Source organism: Pan paniscus, chromosome 7 (assembly GCF_029289425.2).
Source record: "Pan paniscus chromosome 7, NHGRI_mPanPan1-v2.0_pri, whole genome shotgun sequence".
Lineage (NCBI taxonomy): Eukaryota > Metazoa > Chordata > Mammalia > Primates > Hominidae > Pan > Pan paniscus.
In genome coordinates, this window is record NC_073256.2 from 26,902,490 (window position 1) to 26,917,647 (window position 15,158).

The 15,158-nt window shown below is 39.4% G+C and overlaps 1 protein-coding gene across 2 annotated transcripts in view; it reads left to right on the top strand.

Annotated features, from left to right (window-relative positions):
* Window positions 1–15,158, top strand: part of MSRA (methionine sulfoxide reductase A) — a 424,140-nt gene that overhangs the window by 402,137 nt on the left and 6,845 nt on the right. The window contains exon 7 of one of the 2 annotated variants that reach the window (XM_034965627.3): window positions 8,799–13,941. The exons of the other annotated variant lie outside the window; for it this stretch is intronic. Coding sequence (XP_034821518.1) covers window positions 8,799–8,825 — 27 coding nt within the window. The 3' untranslated portion in view covers window positions 8,826–13,941. Of the gene's footprint in view, window positions 1–8,798; window positions 13,942–15,158 lie in introns of those variants that run through there. 2 annotated transcript variants of the gene reach the window in all.

Below are 15,158 nucleotides of genomic sequence, written 5' to 3' on the forward strand. Positions count from 1 at the left end.
TTCTCTTTGACTTTCAGTCATTTAAATATAATGGGTTTAGGTGTGAATATCTTTATATTTATTTTATATGGAGTTTTTGGAGCTATTTTGCGTGTATTCTGGTATTTTTCATCAAAACGGGGAAGTTTGGGGCCATATTTATTAAAATATTTTCTCTGTACTTTTCTCTCTTTCCTCCTTTCCTGAGACTTCCATTATACATATGTGGCTTTGTCTCGCAGGTCTCTGAATCTCTGTTTATTTTATTCAATAGCATTTACTTTGTTTTTAAGATGGGATACTTTCTGTTGATCTATCTTCACACACATTATTTCTTCTGCCATCTAGAACTTGCTGTTGAACCCATCTGGTGAATTTCTATTTCGTTTGTTGCTTTCAAGTACAGAATTTACATTTGGATCTTTCTCCTACAACATCTATCTCCTTACTGGAATTCTCTATATGTTAATTCATTTTTGTTCTACTTTTCTTTAATTCTTTGAAAATGGTCCCCTTTAGTAATTTAAATATAACAGTTGCTTTTAAGTTCTTGTCTGCTAAATCCAACATCTGTAGATACTAAGAGACTATTAACTTTTTTTCATGAGTATGGATCACACTTTGCTGTTTCTTTGCATATGTTATAAATTTTTTGGATAAAAACTACACATTTTAAATATAAGTTGAATATCCCTAATCTGAAATCTGAAATTCTCCAAAATCCAAAAGTTTCTGAGCGCTGACATGATGCCACAGTAGAAAATTCCACACCTGACCTCGTAGTTGCCATCAAAAATGCAGTTAAAACTTTGTTTCATGCACCAGATTTTTAAAAATATTATATAAAATTTCCTTCAGACTATGTATATGAGGTATATAGAAACATACATAAATTTTGTGTTAAGACTGACTTGGGTCCCATCTCCACGATATTTCATTTTGCATGTGGAAATATTCCAAAATCCAAAATAATCCAAAATCTGAAACACTTCTAGTCTCAAGCATTTTACATAAGGGATACTCTATGTGTTTATTGTAACAACTCTAGATGCTTGTTTTTTCCCCAGAAAATTGTTACAGTTGTCATTTTGGAGCTTTTGTATGTTTCTTTATTTTTTGTCTAGTAATCTGCCTGGGCTCAATTGGTGAAATCTATTTTCCTTATGATGTATAGACTCTGATGTCTCTGCTTCTTCATTTTTCAGTCTGACTTCCTCTGGGTTGATCTTGTGTCCGTGTAGCATGGTGGCCAAGCAGTTGATTAGATAAGGTTGGGCTCAAACAGCTTTATCCAGTAAGGCTTCCATCATTTGCCAATTCATCTATGTCTGATTAGCAAAGTGCATTCAAAGTTCAGCCATTTTAAAGTCTTCCCTGGCGTTTACTTTCCAGCAAGCCCTCTCATGTCTCCTCTGTGCATAAACACAGCCCCAGGGTCAGCCAGGAATGTGTGGATAGCTCAGCCCCTCTCTGGTCTTTGGGGTACATATGTGCAGCTTAATCCAAGAATATGTTTGTCTCAACCATTACCAGAACTCAAGCTAGTAGAGCCTTTGGACTTCCCTGCTAATCTACCACCAAGATTATTCATTCCTCTAAGAATCTATTGAGTCTCCTTCCACTGTGGCAGAGAATCTTCCAGTTCTTACAGTTCTGTCACAGCAGAACTTCTGTGTCAACCAAGCTGGGAGGTATGCAAACAGCCACAGGGCAAGATTCCCACAGTTCGTACCTGAAGCTCAGCACATTTTCAAGCAAAGCTACTTCTCAGATTATTATATGCCTTTGATTTCCAGAGTGCTAAGATGGTTTTGTTAATTTTGTCCAGCTTTACAATTGCTTTTTAGGAAGAAAATTTGCTGACTTCATCACTAAGCCATAGCCAGAAGTTCTTCTCCTTTAAGATTTTAGTATAATTAAATTTTAAACAAATTTCACACAATTTTCACATGGCTTTTATTTAATGAAATGACATTGGAAGCTGATTCCACTCTCTAGTTACAACACAGCATTTGAAATGTTGACATAGTCATTAAATGCCTTTTCAGGAGAGATTAATTCAATATAATACTGTATTCGGTATTTTGTGGTCACAATTCCAGAGAGCCAGAGCTGTGAAATTATAAAAGCTACCCTTCTCCAAAGAGCATAGGAGAACCCATCTGTGTTATTTATTGCTGTGTAACAAACTACCGTAAGTTTAGCACCTTACAAAAGCCACGTGTTTATTACTTCAGTTTCTGCAGGTGAGAAATCTGGGCATAGCTCAGATTTCATGGTCTCTCACAGGCTGCAGTCGAAGTGTCACCTCATCCTGGCTGGGATCTCATCTGGATCCTTAACTGGAGGAAGAATCTGTTTCCAAACTCATAAGGTTGCTGGCCAAATTTCAGTTTCTCAAGGGCTGTTGGACCGAGGGACTCAGTTCCTAGGTGGCCGTGGGCTGGATGCTGCCCTCAGTTTCTTGCCAAGTGGCCTCCTCCACATGGAAACTTGCTTTAATAACAGCCAGCAAGGGAGTGTGTCTGCCAGCGAGATGGAAGCCAGAATCCTTAGTATTTTAATCATTGAGAAGTGTGATCCCCTCCATGTGGAGTATGCTATTGATTAGAAGCAAGGTACTCAGGGGAAGAGAAGGGTGTACGGTAGTCAATACGAGCATGTGGGCATAATTGAAAGCCATTTGAGAAGCTCCTTACTGTACCATCTCATTAAAACATGAGCAGAAGGAAAATACTGAGTTTAACTCACACATTTATTTTTAAAAATGAAAAAATCAGCAGACTAATATTTCTATTGACAATCATGGCACATCAGAAAATATGATTATAAAATACATGGGAACCATCACCAAATATATACAAATGATATCAAATAAATTTTTTAAATGAAAAAAGCTATTAAAGAACAGCACAAATCAGAGTTAGAAATTGATAATATGCCAAAAGGAAAAATGGAAAAGAGATATAACAGCGATAAGGAAATATTTCAAATGAAAAAGCCACTAAAGTAATGAGGACTAAACTAGAATTAACGTAACCAAAATGCCTCTATGGATTGTACTATATGGATAATACGGAATACAAAGATAGAAACAGAAAAAAATTTGAAAAACAGATTAATTTTTTCCAAGTAATTGATTGATATAGTAGATAATGAATATCTAACATATGTATAATAGATTTTCCTAAAGAAAAAAAGCGATGGGCAAAGGATTATTACTGAAAGTTATATTTGTTAAAAATATCCTGAAATAAAGGAAAGCTTTAACCTATATATTGAAAGGACACACTACTGAGCTGGAAAAATCAGTCCAAAATGCTCAAAATTGAGACATATTTAAATATAGTAGATCTCAGACATTTTCCTTTTAGGATGTCTATGCAGTCTTAACAATTCTTGATAATCCCAAAGATCTCATATTTACATGGGTTACATATATTAATATTTATCATATTAGAAAACACTGAGAAAGTTAAAATGTATTTATTGATTTTAAAATAATAAACCATTTTTGATAATATAAATAAAATACTTTATAAAAATAATTGTATTTTCCAAAACACACAAAAAAAGAACTGTGGCATGTTTTACCTTTTTTCAAATTATTTTAAAGACTGGCTTAATAGAAGACAGCTGGGTTCTTCAGTGTGCTTCTGCACTCAATCTGTGGCATTATATCATTTGGTTGAAGTATATGAGGGAAATCTGGCCTTTCACATATATGTAGTTCGGAAAGAGAAGACTATTTTCACAGCCTTTTTAGATAGTTGTGGATATTTCTTGATACTATTCCAAAATTTGAAAAGTGGTCATTTTTAAAGCTCAGTTGCAGTATGGAATCTATAGCCAAATCAGTGAGCTTTCCATACTCTGTTATATTAATATTTATCAGGCTTTTTGTGGATCTTTTACTTATGCATTATTTTATAGCATCAAACAGGCATTATTTGGAAAATGTTGGTTCACTGCTATGCAGATTTACCAAATGTTCACACAGTTTGTGATACAATATTCAAAAATCAGATTCATCAGCATCATCACCAATCTTATTATAAAAACCTTTAAGTCAAAAATCAACTCAAGATAGATCAAAGACTTAAATATAAGCTCTGAAACTAAAAAACATTTTAGAAGACAACATTGGAAAATATCTTCTAGAATCAGCCTAGGCAAAGAATTCATGATTAAGACCCCAACAGCAAATGCAACGAAACAAAAATAAATAAATGGACCTAATTAAACTAAAAAGCTTCTGCACAGCAAAAGAAATAATCAGCAGAATAAACAGACAACCCACAGAATGGGAGAAAATATTTGCAAACTACACATCTGACAAAGGACTAGTATCCAGAATTTACAAAGAACTCAAACAAATCACCGAGAAAAAAACAATCCAATTTAAAAGCGGGCAGAGGACATGAATAGACATTTCTCAAAAGATGATATACAAATGGCCAACAAATGTATGAAAAAATGCTCAACATCACTAATCATCAAGGAAATGCAAATTAAAACTGCAATAAGATGCCACCTTACTCCTCCAAAAATGGCCATTATTAAAAACATGCATTGTTTTGTGGATGTTGGTGTGGATGTGAGGGAAAGGGAGTGTTCTACACTGCTGATGGGAGGTTAAATTAGCACAACCGCTATAGAAAACAGTATGGAGATTCCTTAAAAAGCTAAAAGTAGATTCTACCATTTGATCCAGCAATCCCACTACTGGGTATCTACCCAGAGGAAAAGAAGTCATTATATGAAAGACACTTGTATACGCATGTTTATAACAGCACATTTCACAATTGCAAAGATGTGGAACCAACCCTAAGTGCCCATGAACTAATGCGTGGATAAAGAAAATGTGGTATGTATACGCCATGGAATAGTAAAAGGAATGAAACAATATATTTTGCAGCAACTTGGATGGAGCTGGAGGCCATTATTCTAAATGAAGTAACACAGGAGTGGAAAACCAAAAACCGTATGTTCTCACTTATAAGTGAGGACTAGGCTATGAGTATGCAAAGGCGTATGGAGTGATATTAGTATTATGAACTTTAGAGACTAAGGGGGTGGTGGGAGGGGGACCAGGGATACAAAACTGGACATTAGGTACACTGTAGAGTATGGAGGATGCACCAAAATCTCAGAATATATAATTAATTTATGTAACAAAAAACCACTTGTTCCCCAAAAGCTATTGAAAAATTTTGAAACACAAACCTTTAAGTTTGGGAAGCTGTCAAGCTCATGGTGCTGGCTATGAATACCAAGTTTTCTGAAATTGTAAAATGTGCCTGAAAGTTCAGTGTTATCATTGGCAGTAAATATTTTTAAATGACAGGATTACTTTTATTAATTTTCAAGAAATGCTTGCCAAATATCCACATCCAAATAATGATAGTTTGTCTTTAAGTTGTTCTTTGAAGAAAAAATGGTTTTTTTTGAAAAACGTGCCAAGTTCAACTTGCACCTCAAACAATTTCACACACACTTCTCCTTGAGCTAATCATCACACTTCAGGTGTGGAGCAGAAATCCATGATGTGTAATTTTCATTTCTTCACATAGAGTATTCAAAAAATGTATATTCAAGCATTGACATTTAATACAATTAATCATTTTTAGTACTTCATCAAGGATATTCTTAAGTAAAACGCATTTTTTTAGTACTGTGAGTGATTGGTAGTGAGGAATTCGGTAACTAATACTATAATTTGTTTCTAGAGCCTTGATTCATGATCAGACACTATTTCTTTTGGACTGTCATTGCAAATATCAACAAAATTAAAAAGGGCAAATGTATCATTATGAAGATAGTTTTTAATCTAATGAGTCCACTGGAAGGTTCAGGAACCCCCATGTGTTGTTCACGGTTCACACTCTGAGAGCCACTGTTTCAATATAGCTACTTGGCTTAAAGAAAAAGAAAAAAATCCTTTGAACATACAAGCTAAAAGGTCATATCATTCCTAAGAAAAAGAAAATGAGTTTGACCTTAGACTTTTTGACAGAAGTGCTTTAGGCTAGAAGAAAACAGAATCCTATACTTAATATTTATAAAAAGAAAATTTATGCCAAGCATTTTATATCCAGCCAAACTGACCTCAAATTATAAAGGCCACATTCAACTTTATGAACATACCAGAGCTCAGAAAATTTTGTTGCCATAAACCTTTTCTAAGGAATCTACTACAGAACAAACTTGAGCCTGCCAAAATAATTTGAGAGGTATTATATAAGGGTGGATAGTGAGCATATAATATACTTGCAGTAGAACTAAGACCTTAAGATAGAGTGAAGAAGGCAATATAGTATATAATAGTGTTATGTTTTGACAATATAGCTATAGGAGGATGATAAAAAATTCAGAGGAAATAGGAACAGTACTGTGATGCTTAATTTTATGCCTCAACTTGATTGGGCTAAAGGATGCCCAGATAGCTGTTCAAACATTATTTGGGTGCACGTCTGAGAAGGTGTTTCCAGAGGAGATGAGCGTTTGAATCTGTAGACTGAATAAAGAAGACCAGCCCTCATCAATGTGGGTGGGCATCATCCAGTCTGTTGGGGGCACAGATAGAACAAAAAGGTTGAGGAAGGACACCTTTGCTTCCTGTTTGAACTGGAACATCCATCCTCAGACATCAGTACTCCTGGTTCTCAGACCTTCAGACTAGGACTTAAACTATTATTGCCTTCCTTCCTTTCCCTGCCCTCCAGTTTCTTAGACCTTTGGACTTGGATTGAATTACACCACTGGCTTTCCTGGTTGTCCACCTTGCACATGGCAGATTGTGAGATTTCTTGGCACCTATAATCACATGAACAAATTCTTATAATAAATCTATCTGTCTGTATCTATATCTACATCTGTCCTCCTACTGGTTCTGTTTCTCTGGACAACCCTAAGACTAGTATATAAAAAATAGAACAAACTTTCAGATTGAGATAAAAGACATACAAGGCAAATGCATAAGAGGTAAGTTTTATGATATATTGATATTCAACATCTTAACATAATTAAATGAAGATGGGAAGTCATTGAAAGAACAAAGGAGAGTTCATGTTTACTGCCACAATGTGCAATGAAGATATAAGTTATTAATATTTTTGGAAATTTTAAAACATCTCTCCCATACCTATACAAATCAAGTGGACCAAAAAATTGAGTAAGGATGTGGAAAAACTAGCATTATCAGTAAGCTAGAACACATAAATATATATATCGAAGTTGCAAAATCCAATAATGAAAAATTTGCCTTCTTTCCAAGTGCACATTGAGCATTATTGTTTTAGTCCATTCTCACGCTGCTATAAAGAGCTGCTCAAGACTGCGTAATTTATAAAGAAAGAGGTTTAAATGATTCACAGTTCTGCATTGCTGGGGAGGCCTCAGGAAACTTGCAATCGTGGCAGAAGGGGAAGCAAACAGGTCCTTCTTCACACGGCAGCAGGAGAGAGAAGTGCAGAGTGAAGTGGGGGAAAAGCCCCTTATAAAACCATCATATCTTGTGAGAATTCACTCACTATTATGAGAATAGCATGGGGGGATCCTCCCCCATGATTCAGCTACCTCCCACCAGGTCCCTTCCATGATGCATGGGGAAGATTATGGGAACTACAATTCAAGATGAGATTTGGGTGGAGACACAGCCAAAGCATATCAATTATGAAATGAATATATTTTGGGCCACAATGAAAATCTCACTAAATTAAAAAAATTAGCAATAATACCCACAGCATTCTCCAACCACAATAGGATAAAGCTAGAAATCAATAACAATAAAAAATAAAACACTTTTAAAATAATCTGTGAATTTACAAGGATCTTATTAAACCACCACTGGATCAGAGTGAAAATACAGATCCAAATTGCAGAATGTCTTTGAAATGTCAATAATGAGCTAAAACGAAACAGCCAGGGTGGGTAGATAGCAAACCCATCTCTGCTCCAGAATGACAGCGTGTCATGTGAGGCACTAATCCCTGCTGAATGAATTGCAGCCAGGCACCAGCACCGTCTGCTTCTATTACTTTAGCATTCTGTCTTGCTTCAGTGACACCAGTGATTACACTGTCTGTTGTCTCAAGACCAAATGTCTTTCTCATCATGTGTGTTGGGGACATGGGCAATGATTCACATAAGAGCCAGTAGTTCCTGCCCTGGCACCAGTATTGGCCTGAGCTATGTCCATGGATCAGTCAAGTATACAGAGCATGAGGCGTGCAGGGGTCAGGGCTCTGCCTCCTTTCTTCTCTGTCATTGGTCAGGGTCATGACCTTGATCCTGTGCAATAATATCTGTCCTTCAATTCTCTTTGTGATCGTCCCACCATAGCAACTAAGATTTTAAAAATCTCAGTTAAGGAGATCTCCGCCTGTATTTTGGAAGCTTGCTGAGCAGATGGCTTTGCTCCCTTTGGAAAAGTCAGAAGCCAAGGCCAGCGTTTAGTTAGAAAGGGTGTGTTAGCCCCAAATATGTCTTGCTTTCTAGGTTATCTTGGAAGGGGTCAAGAAGAATCCATCAGAAGAACATTCTGATGCTCATATTTTAAACTTGGCTGGAGGCAGACTTACAAGCATCCTTTGGAATGGAAGGGGTGGCAAAGTCCTTTCCTGCAGCAGAAGAGGCAGCGTTAGCTTCATGCTTTAACAAGAAAAAGCAGAGAGGCAGGTGGCACCCCAGGGAGTTCCAGACAAGGGATTGATACAAAACCAGAGGAGAAGCATATTTTCTAAAGAATAAGGACTCTATGTAGAGCTGAGACCCTGCACACTGCCCTCACTAAGCCACATGTAAGTTTCTTCTTTCAGGCACGCAGGCTTGTCCCAACATTATAACAACACTTAGATACAACAGATACCTGTTGGACAAACAGAGAAACACCAGGAATGCAAGTACACATCATAAAACCACGTGAGGATGCAGAGAAGGTGGCCATCTGCAAGCCAAGGGGAGAAGCCTGGGTAGAAACCAGCCCTGCTGACACCTTGACCTCAGACTTTCAGTCTCCAGCACTGTGAGAATGTAAATTTCTGTTGTTGAAGCCTGCCCACCTGCGGTATTTTGTTATGGCACCCCTAGCAAAAGAATATGAGTCATGGTTATTTTTCAGATATGAAAACACAGGACCCTTCTTTGCCTCCATGTCTTTGCAGTTCTGGTTCTCTGCCCTTGACACATCCCTTCATGAAGTGTAGCCTTGATATCTTTTGTAAATCCCTCCTGGACCACACCTGGCAACTGGTGTGTCCTCTGTGCTGTCCAAGCACCTGAAACCACACACCTGTAAAGCACTAATCACAGTGAAAAGAAAATATTTGTTTATATGACTATCTCCCTCATTAGATTCTCAAAAACAGAGACTGTCTTGTATTGGCATGCAGCTGCACAGAATGATATTAATCCTTATCTTTTGTTCATAAACATTTGTCACTGGTTCATACATGGTTTTAAAAAGAAATTAGGTGTTTTCTATTTTATTCTAATTTTTTTTTTTTTTGAGACAGGGTCTCACTCTTCTCCCAGGCTGGAGTGCTGTGGCTCGATCTTGGCTCACTGCAACCTCTGCTTCTCGGGCTAGAGTGATCCTTCCACCTCAGCCTCCCGAGTAGCTGGGATTACAGGCACACACCACCATGTCTGGCTAATTTTTTGTATTTTTTGTAGAGGTGGGTTTTCGCCATGTTGCCCAGGCTAGTCTCAAACTCCTGGGCTCAAGGGATTCGCCTGCCTCGGCCTTCCAAAGTGCTGGGATTACAGACATGAGCCACTGCACCACCTAGCCTTATGTTTAATAATTCAATAGGCAACCATGAACCAATTACCTAAACAATAGCTGAAATGTAATATCTAACTATATTATCACCATCAACAACTATCCTCGATCTTTATCCCATATTAAACATCATCTTGAGTCTTATATTCATGACTTGCTTGCCCTTGATATCCTTTTATGTGATTTAATTACTATAGATATCTACAGGCATTTAGAAACATGTATCTATAGATATCTGTATGTAGTAATTATATATAATATACATATATTTCTAGGACTGTATCTATTTTTAGAACAAATAGGAATCTATTTTAGATGTTTTTAATATTAAAAGATGGGTATCATTCTATATGTAATCTTTTGTCTTAATTATAATTAACCTTCCATTGCTAAAATTCATCCATATTGTTGCATATGGCTGATTCTTTTGTTATTATATGAATAAACATCACTTTGAGCCCTCTAGCACTCAATTATTAGGTATTTGTTTTGTTTAGTCTTGCTCTGAACAGCGCTGCTATAGGCTTTCTTGCACATGTTGCCTTGTGTATGTTGTAAACATGTATATGTTTACATGTGTAAGAGTTTCTCTTGGGTATTGTGGTAGGCAGAGTGTTGCCTGACCCAAAGATGGTCACAGTCTAATTCCTAGAACCTACGAATATGTTAGCTTACATGGCAAAGGGGAGTTAAGTTTGCAGATGAAATTTAGGTTTCTCATCAGTTGATTTTGAGATGGGGAGGGTGTCTGCATTATTTAAAGGGGACCAATGTAATTACAAAAATTCCTTATAAGTCAAAAACGGAGGCAGAAAAGAGGACCAGGGAGAGGTCAGCATGAGAAGAACTTGGCCTGATGTTGACTTTGAAGATGGAGGAAGGGATCATGGACCAAGGAATGTGGAACATCTCTGAAATCTGGAAAAGACAAGAAAATGGAACATCCCTTACTGACTCCTGCCAGCACTTTGATGTGAGCCTGGTCAGAGGTGTTTTGGACTTCTGACTGCAACCGTAGAGTAATACATTTATGTTGTTTTATGTCACTAAATTTGTGGCGATTTGTTATAGCAGCCATGGGAAACTCATACAGGTAGATAATTACAAGTAGAGCTCCTGTCACAGGCTAATATATTCCCATCTGTAGTAGATGCGGAGAATGTGGTTTCCAATTATTTGCCCTCTTAATAGCAGACTTTGAAAGTTCTTGTTTGCTCACATGCTGCCAATGCTCAATGTATCAATATTTGTAATGTTATCTTTTCTGAAAGGTTACAGAGTTATCTCAATGTGGTCTTAATTTGCATTTTCTAGATAATTAACAAGTCTAGCACATTTTTACATTTTTATTGGCCACTGAACATCCTCTTTCTTTGAGGTGTTTGTTCAGCCCTTGTGCTCATTTCTTGGTTGATTGTCTCTCCTTTTCCTTATTGATGTGTGGATGTGTTAAATACGTTCTCAGATCAATGTGGTTTTCAGTTACAGGTGTCGCAAATATCTTCTCCTATTGTCGCACCTGTGCCTTCTGATTCAGACATTCTTCATTTTCATGTTTAGTTAGTGCTGGAAATCCACACGTGGCTCCCCGGTTCTGGGGCGTTATCAGGGATGTTCAGTGAAACAAAGTGAGGAACTTCTATGAAGCTCCACCTGCACTCACAGCTCAGGTAGTCAAGGGCTGGTAACCTGGGAAACTATGGGAAGGACAGGGAGCACCCCCTTCACAGCCCCATACTTCCAGGGAGCAGGCTGTGGGGGACAGTATAGCAATACGGTGCCTTTCTGCTATACAGCTGCTTAACTGGCATCGGTATAACGTAGGGCACAGAGATTTTGTGGATGATGTTAGCGCTGTTTGTGGAAAATTATGCGTTGGCTCAGGAATAAAAAGAAGACTTTGAGTTCTGGGGAGATAATCACAAAGAGTGGGGGTGCTGAAAATCTTGGATGCTTTTCCAGAATAGGAGAGTTCCCAAACTGATGGAGTTCAATCCCAGACTCAGGCCCTCTTCAGAAAGAAAGCAACAGCATCCCCACATGGTGACTGTTTTGGGCTCCAGCCCCAGCTCCAGTTCCTCTTTCCTCTCCTCAAACAGAAGAATAACTTAATAGAGAAATCGAGAACATAAATCATGAATACCCAGCCCTGTAGGTAAAGAGGATGATCTCATGCTAATTCTCAAGAAAAATAGGAAAAGGCCAGGCGCGGTGGCTTACCCCTGTAATCCCAGCACTTCACAAGGCTGAGGCAGGCAGATCACTTGAGCCCAGGAGTTCAAGACCAGCCTGGGCAACATGGCAAGACTCCGTCTCTACAATAAATACAACAAACTAGCCAGGCGTGGTGGTGCATGCCTGTGCTCCCAGGTACTCAGGAGGCTGAGGCAGGAGGATGACTTGGGCCCAGGAGGTCAAGGCTGCAGTGAGCTATGATCACATGACTGCACTTGAATCCTGGGCAACAGAACAAGACCCTGCCTCAAAAATAAAAACTAATAAAAATAGGAAAAGATACTCTATCTTTTGTATTTTGGAGTTAAAGGCTGAGCTGGTTAGAACTAACCTGAGGTCATAAATCAACCGCAAAAACAAAAATTATGAAAACAACAAAAAAGCATGAATACACTTTAGCATTAGGTTAGATATATTAATATTTATAAATCTCTTTACATATGAGTAGGTAGATACAGATATAGATAGATAAAATACATATATATAGATATAAAAATAAATAAAATTTTGTTGGATGTACTCCAGGAAATAGAAAATTTTAGCTGCTTTATCATCTTTACCCAAATAAATTAAAGTTGCCCCTGTAATACATAAGTTTATAAAAGAAAAAAAAAGAAATGAAATGGATAGAGACATAAAAAGTAAGAAAATAGAATTGGTGAAGTTAAAACCAAACAAGCAGCAGCAAAACAAGAACCCAATCCCTTGTAAGTGACAATGTGGGCTGATGTAAGCTATTCATGCAGAATGCAGAAGACATGGGCCAGGAATGGTGACTCATGCCTTTAATCCCAGCACTTTGGGAGGCGGAGGCGGGCAGATAACCTGAGGTCGGGGGTTCAAGACCAGCCTGGCCAACATGGTGAAACCCCGTCTCTACTAGAAATACAAAAATTAGCCGAGCATGGTGGTGCATGCCTGTAGTCTCAGCTACTCTAGTTCAAGCACCAGAATCGCTTGAACCCCGGAAGTGGAGGTTCAAGCAATTCTGAACCCAGGACATGGAGGTTTCAGTGAGCTGAGGTCATGCCACTGCACTCCAGCCTGGGAGACAGAGTAAGACTCCATCTCAAACAAACAAACCAACAAAAAAGAAGAAGAACGCAGCAGACATTCATGCACGATTCAATGCGGAATTGCAGGAATAAGATGAAAGACACAGGAGATGGACAACTTAGACCCGGCATGTGAGTAACCAGTATACCTGAAGTAAAGAAAAGGGAAAAAATTGGAACTGAAAAGCCTTTGAAATCCATAACAGAAGGAATAAAAACAATTTTCTTGAAAGAAAGATTTAAACTACAGAGAAAAAGAGTTTTATATAAGAACTTACTGTTCCAGGCAGGATGGAAAACTTTGCAGGAAATTAAAGCACTTGCCAAAAATAACTAGAAAACTCAGATAAAATGCAGAAACCTTATGTTTAAGGGCATAAAGACCTGCTAAAGCAAGCCTAGGAATTTTAAAAGGAGAAGAAAGCAGAAATTGAGGCCGAGTCAGTATTTGGAGATATGACAGGCAAGAACTTCCAAGAATTGATGAAAGACATCAACTCATCATCTGAAATAATTTTGTGTGTCACCAGCAAGGTAAATACAAGAGAACCCCACACCTAGGAATACCATGTTCAAACGGCTGAAAACTAAGTAGAAGGGAAAAAAATCTCAAAAACAGCAAAACAATACATACTATCATCAGAGGAATAACAGTGAAGTCGGCAGACTTTTTAACTTATGCTTAAATTCCAGTGTTGAAAATTAGTCCCATGGTCTTGCCTAGATGCAAAGGGGACATTATGAAATGCAATGTATGGATGAGCAGAGACTCCCTTCCTTCCTTCCTTCCCCTCCCTTCCCCTCCCCTCCCTCCCTCCCTCGCCCCCTCCTTCCCTCCCTCCCTCGCCCCCTCCCTCCCTCCCTCACCCCCCCTCCCTCCCTCGCCCCCTCCCTCCCTTCCTCCCTCCCTTCCCCTCCCTCCCTTCCTCCCTCCCTCCCTTCCCCTCCCTCCCTCCCTTCCCCTCCCTCCCCTCCCTCCCTCCCTCCCTTCCCCTCCCTCCCTCCCTCCCTTCCCCTCCCTCCCTTCCCCTCCCTCCCTCCCTCCCTTCCTTCCCCTCCCTCCCTTCCCCTCCCTCCTTCCCCTCCATCCCCTCCCTCCTTCCCCCTCCGTCCCCCCCTGCCTCCCTCGCCCCCTCCCTCCCTCCCTTCCCCCTCCCTCCCTGCCTCCCTTCCCCCTCCCTCCCTGCCTCCCTTCCCCCTCCCTCCCTGCCTCCCTTCCCCTCCCTCCCTCCCTTCCCCCTCCCTTCCCCCTCCCTCCCTCCGTTCCCCTCCCCTCCCTCCCTGCCCCTCCCCTCCCTCCCTCCCCCCCTTCCCCTCCCTCCCTCCGTCCCTTCCTTCCTTCCTTCCTTCCTTCCTTGACGTAGTCTCACTGCATCACCAGGCTGGAGTGCAGTGGCGCAATCTCCGCTCACTGCAACCTCCACCTCCCAGGTTCAGGCAATTCTCCTTCCTCAGCCTGCCAAGTAGCTGGGATTACAGGTGCATGCCACCATGTCCAGCTAATTTTTGTATTTTTAGTAGACACAGGGTTTCGCCATGTTGGCCAGGATGGTCTCAATCTCTTGACCTCGTGATCCGCCATCCTCAGTCTCCCACAGTGCTGGGATTACAGGCGTGAGCCACTGCGCCCAGCTGGGCAGACACACTTTCTAGTGTCCTTCTACAACATGGAAAGGAAGCATGATTTCTGTAGACAGTTAACCACTTCCAGCATATTGCCCCTTACCCTTCACTGATGCATTCCTACTGCTTTGGTGAAAGAAGCATCTTTAGACCTTCTTATGGGACATAGAGAGGGATGGAGAGGGATTCATTAGCATAATGAATCTGCCCCAATTTCTCATCTCCCTAAGAATTTATATCCCTTTCTATTCAGTGTAATTAGAAATATCTGACATAACTGCATCATTTAATGTAGACCACTTTTAAATGCAAGGTTTAACTAACCAACCAAGCAAACTATTAGAGCCACTCCCAGCTGTTCATTAGTTTATTGAATTCAGAATATGCCATAAACTAATTATATGGATTAATCCAGTCCACTCCAATGCTATGTTTTGTCCCCCTTGTTTTAGTACTTTTAGCCTTATCTCAACCATATTTTG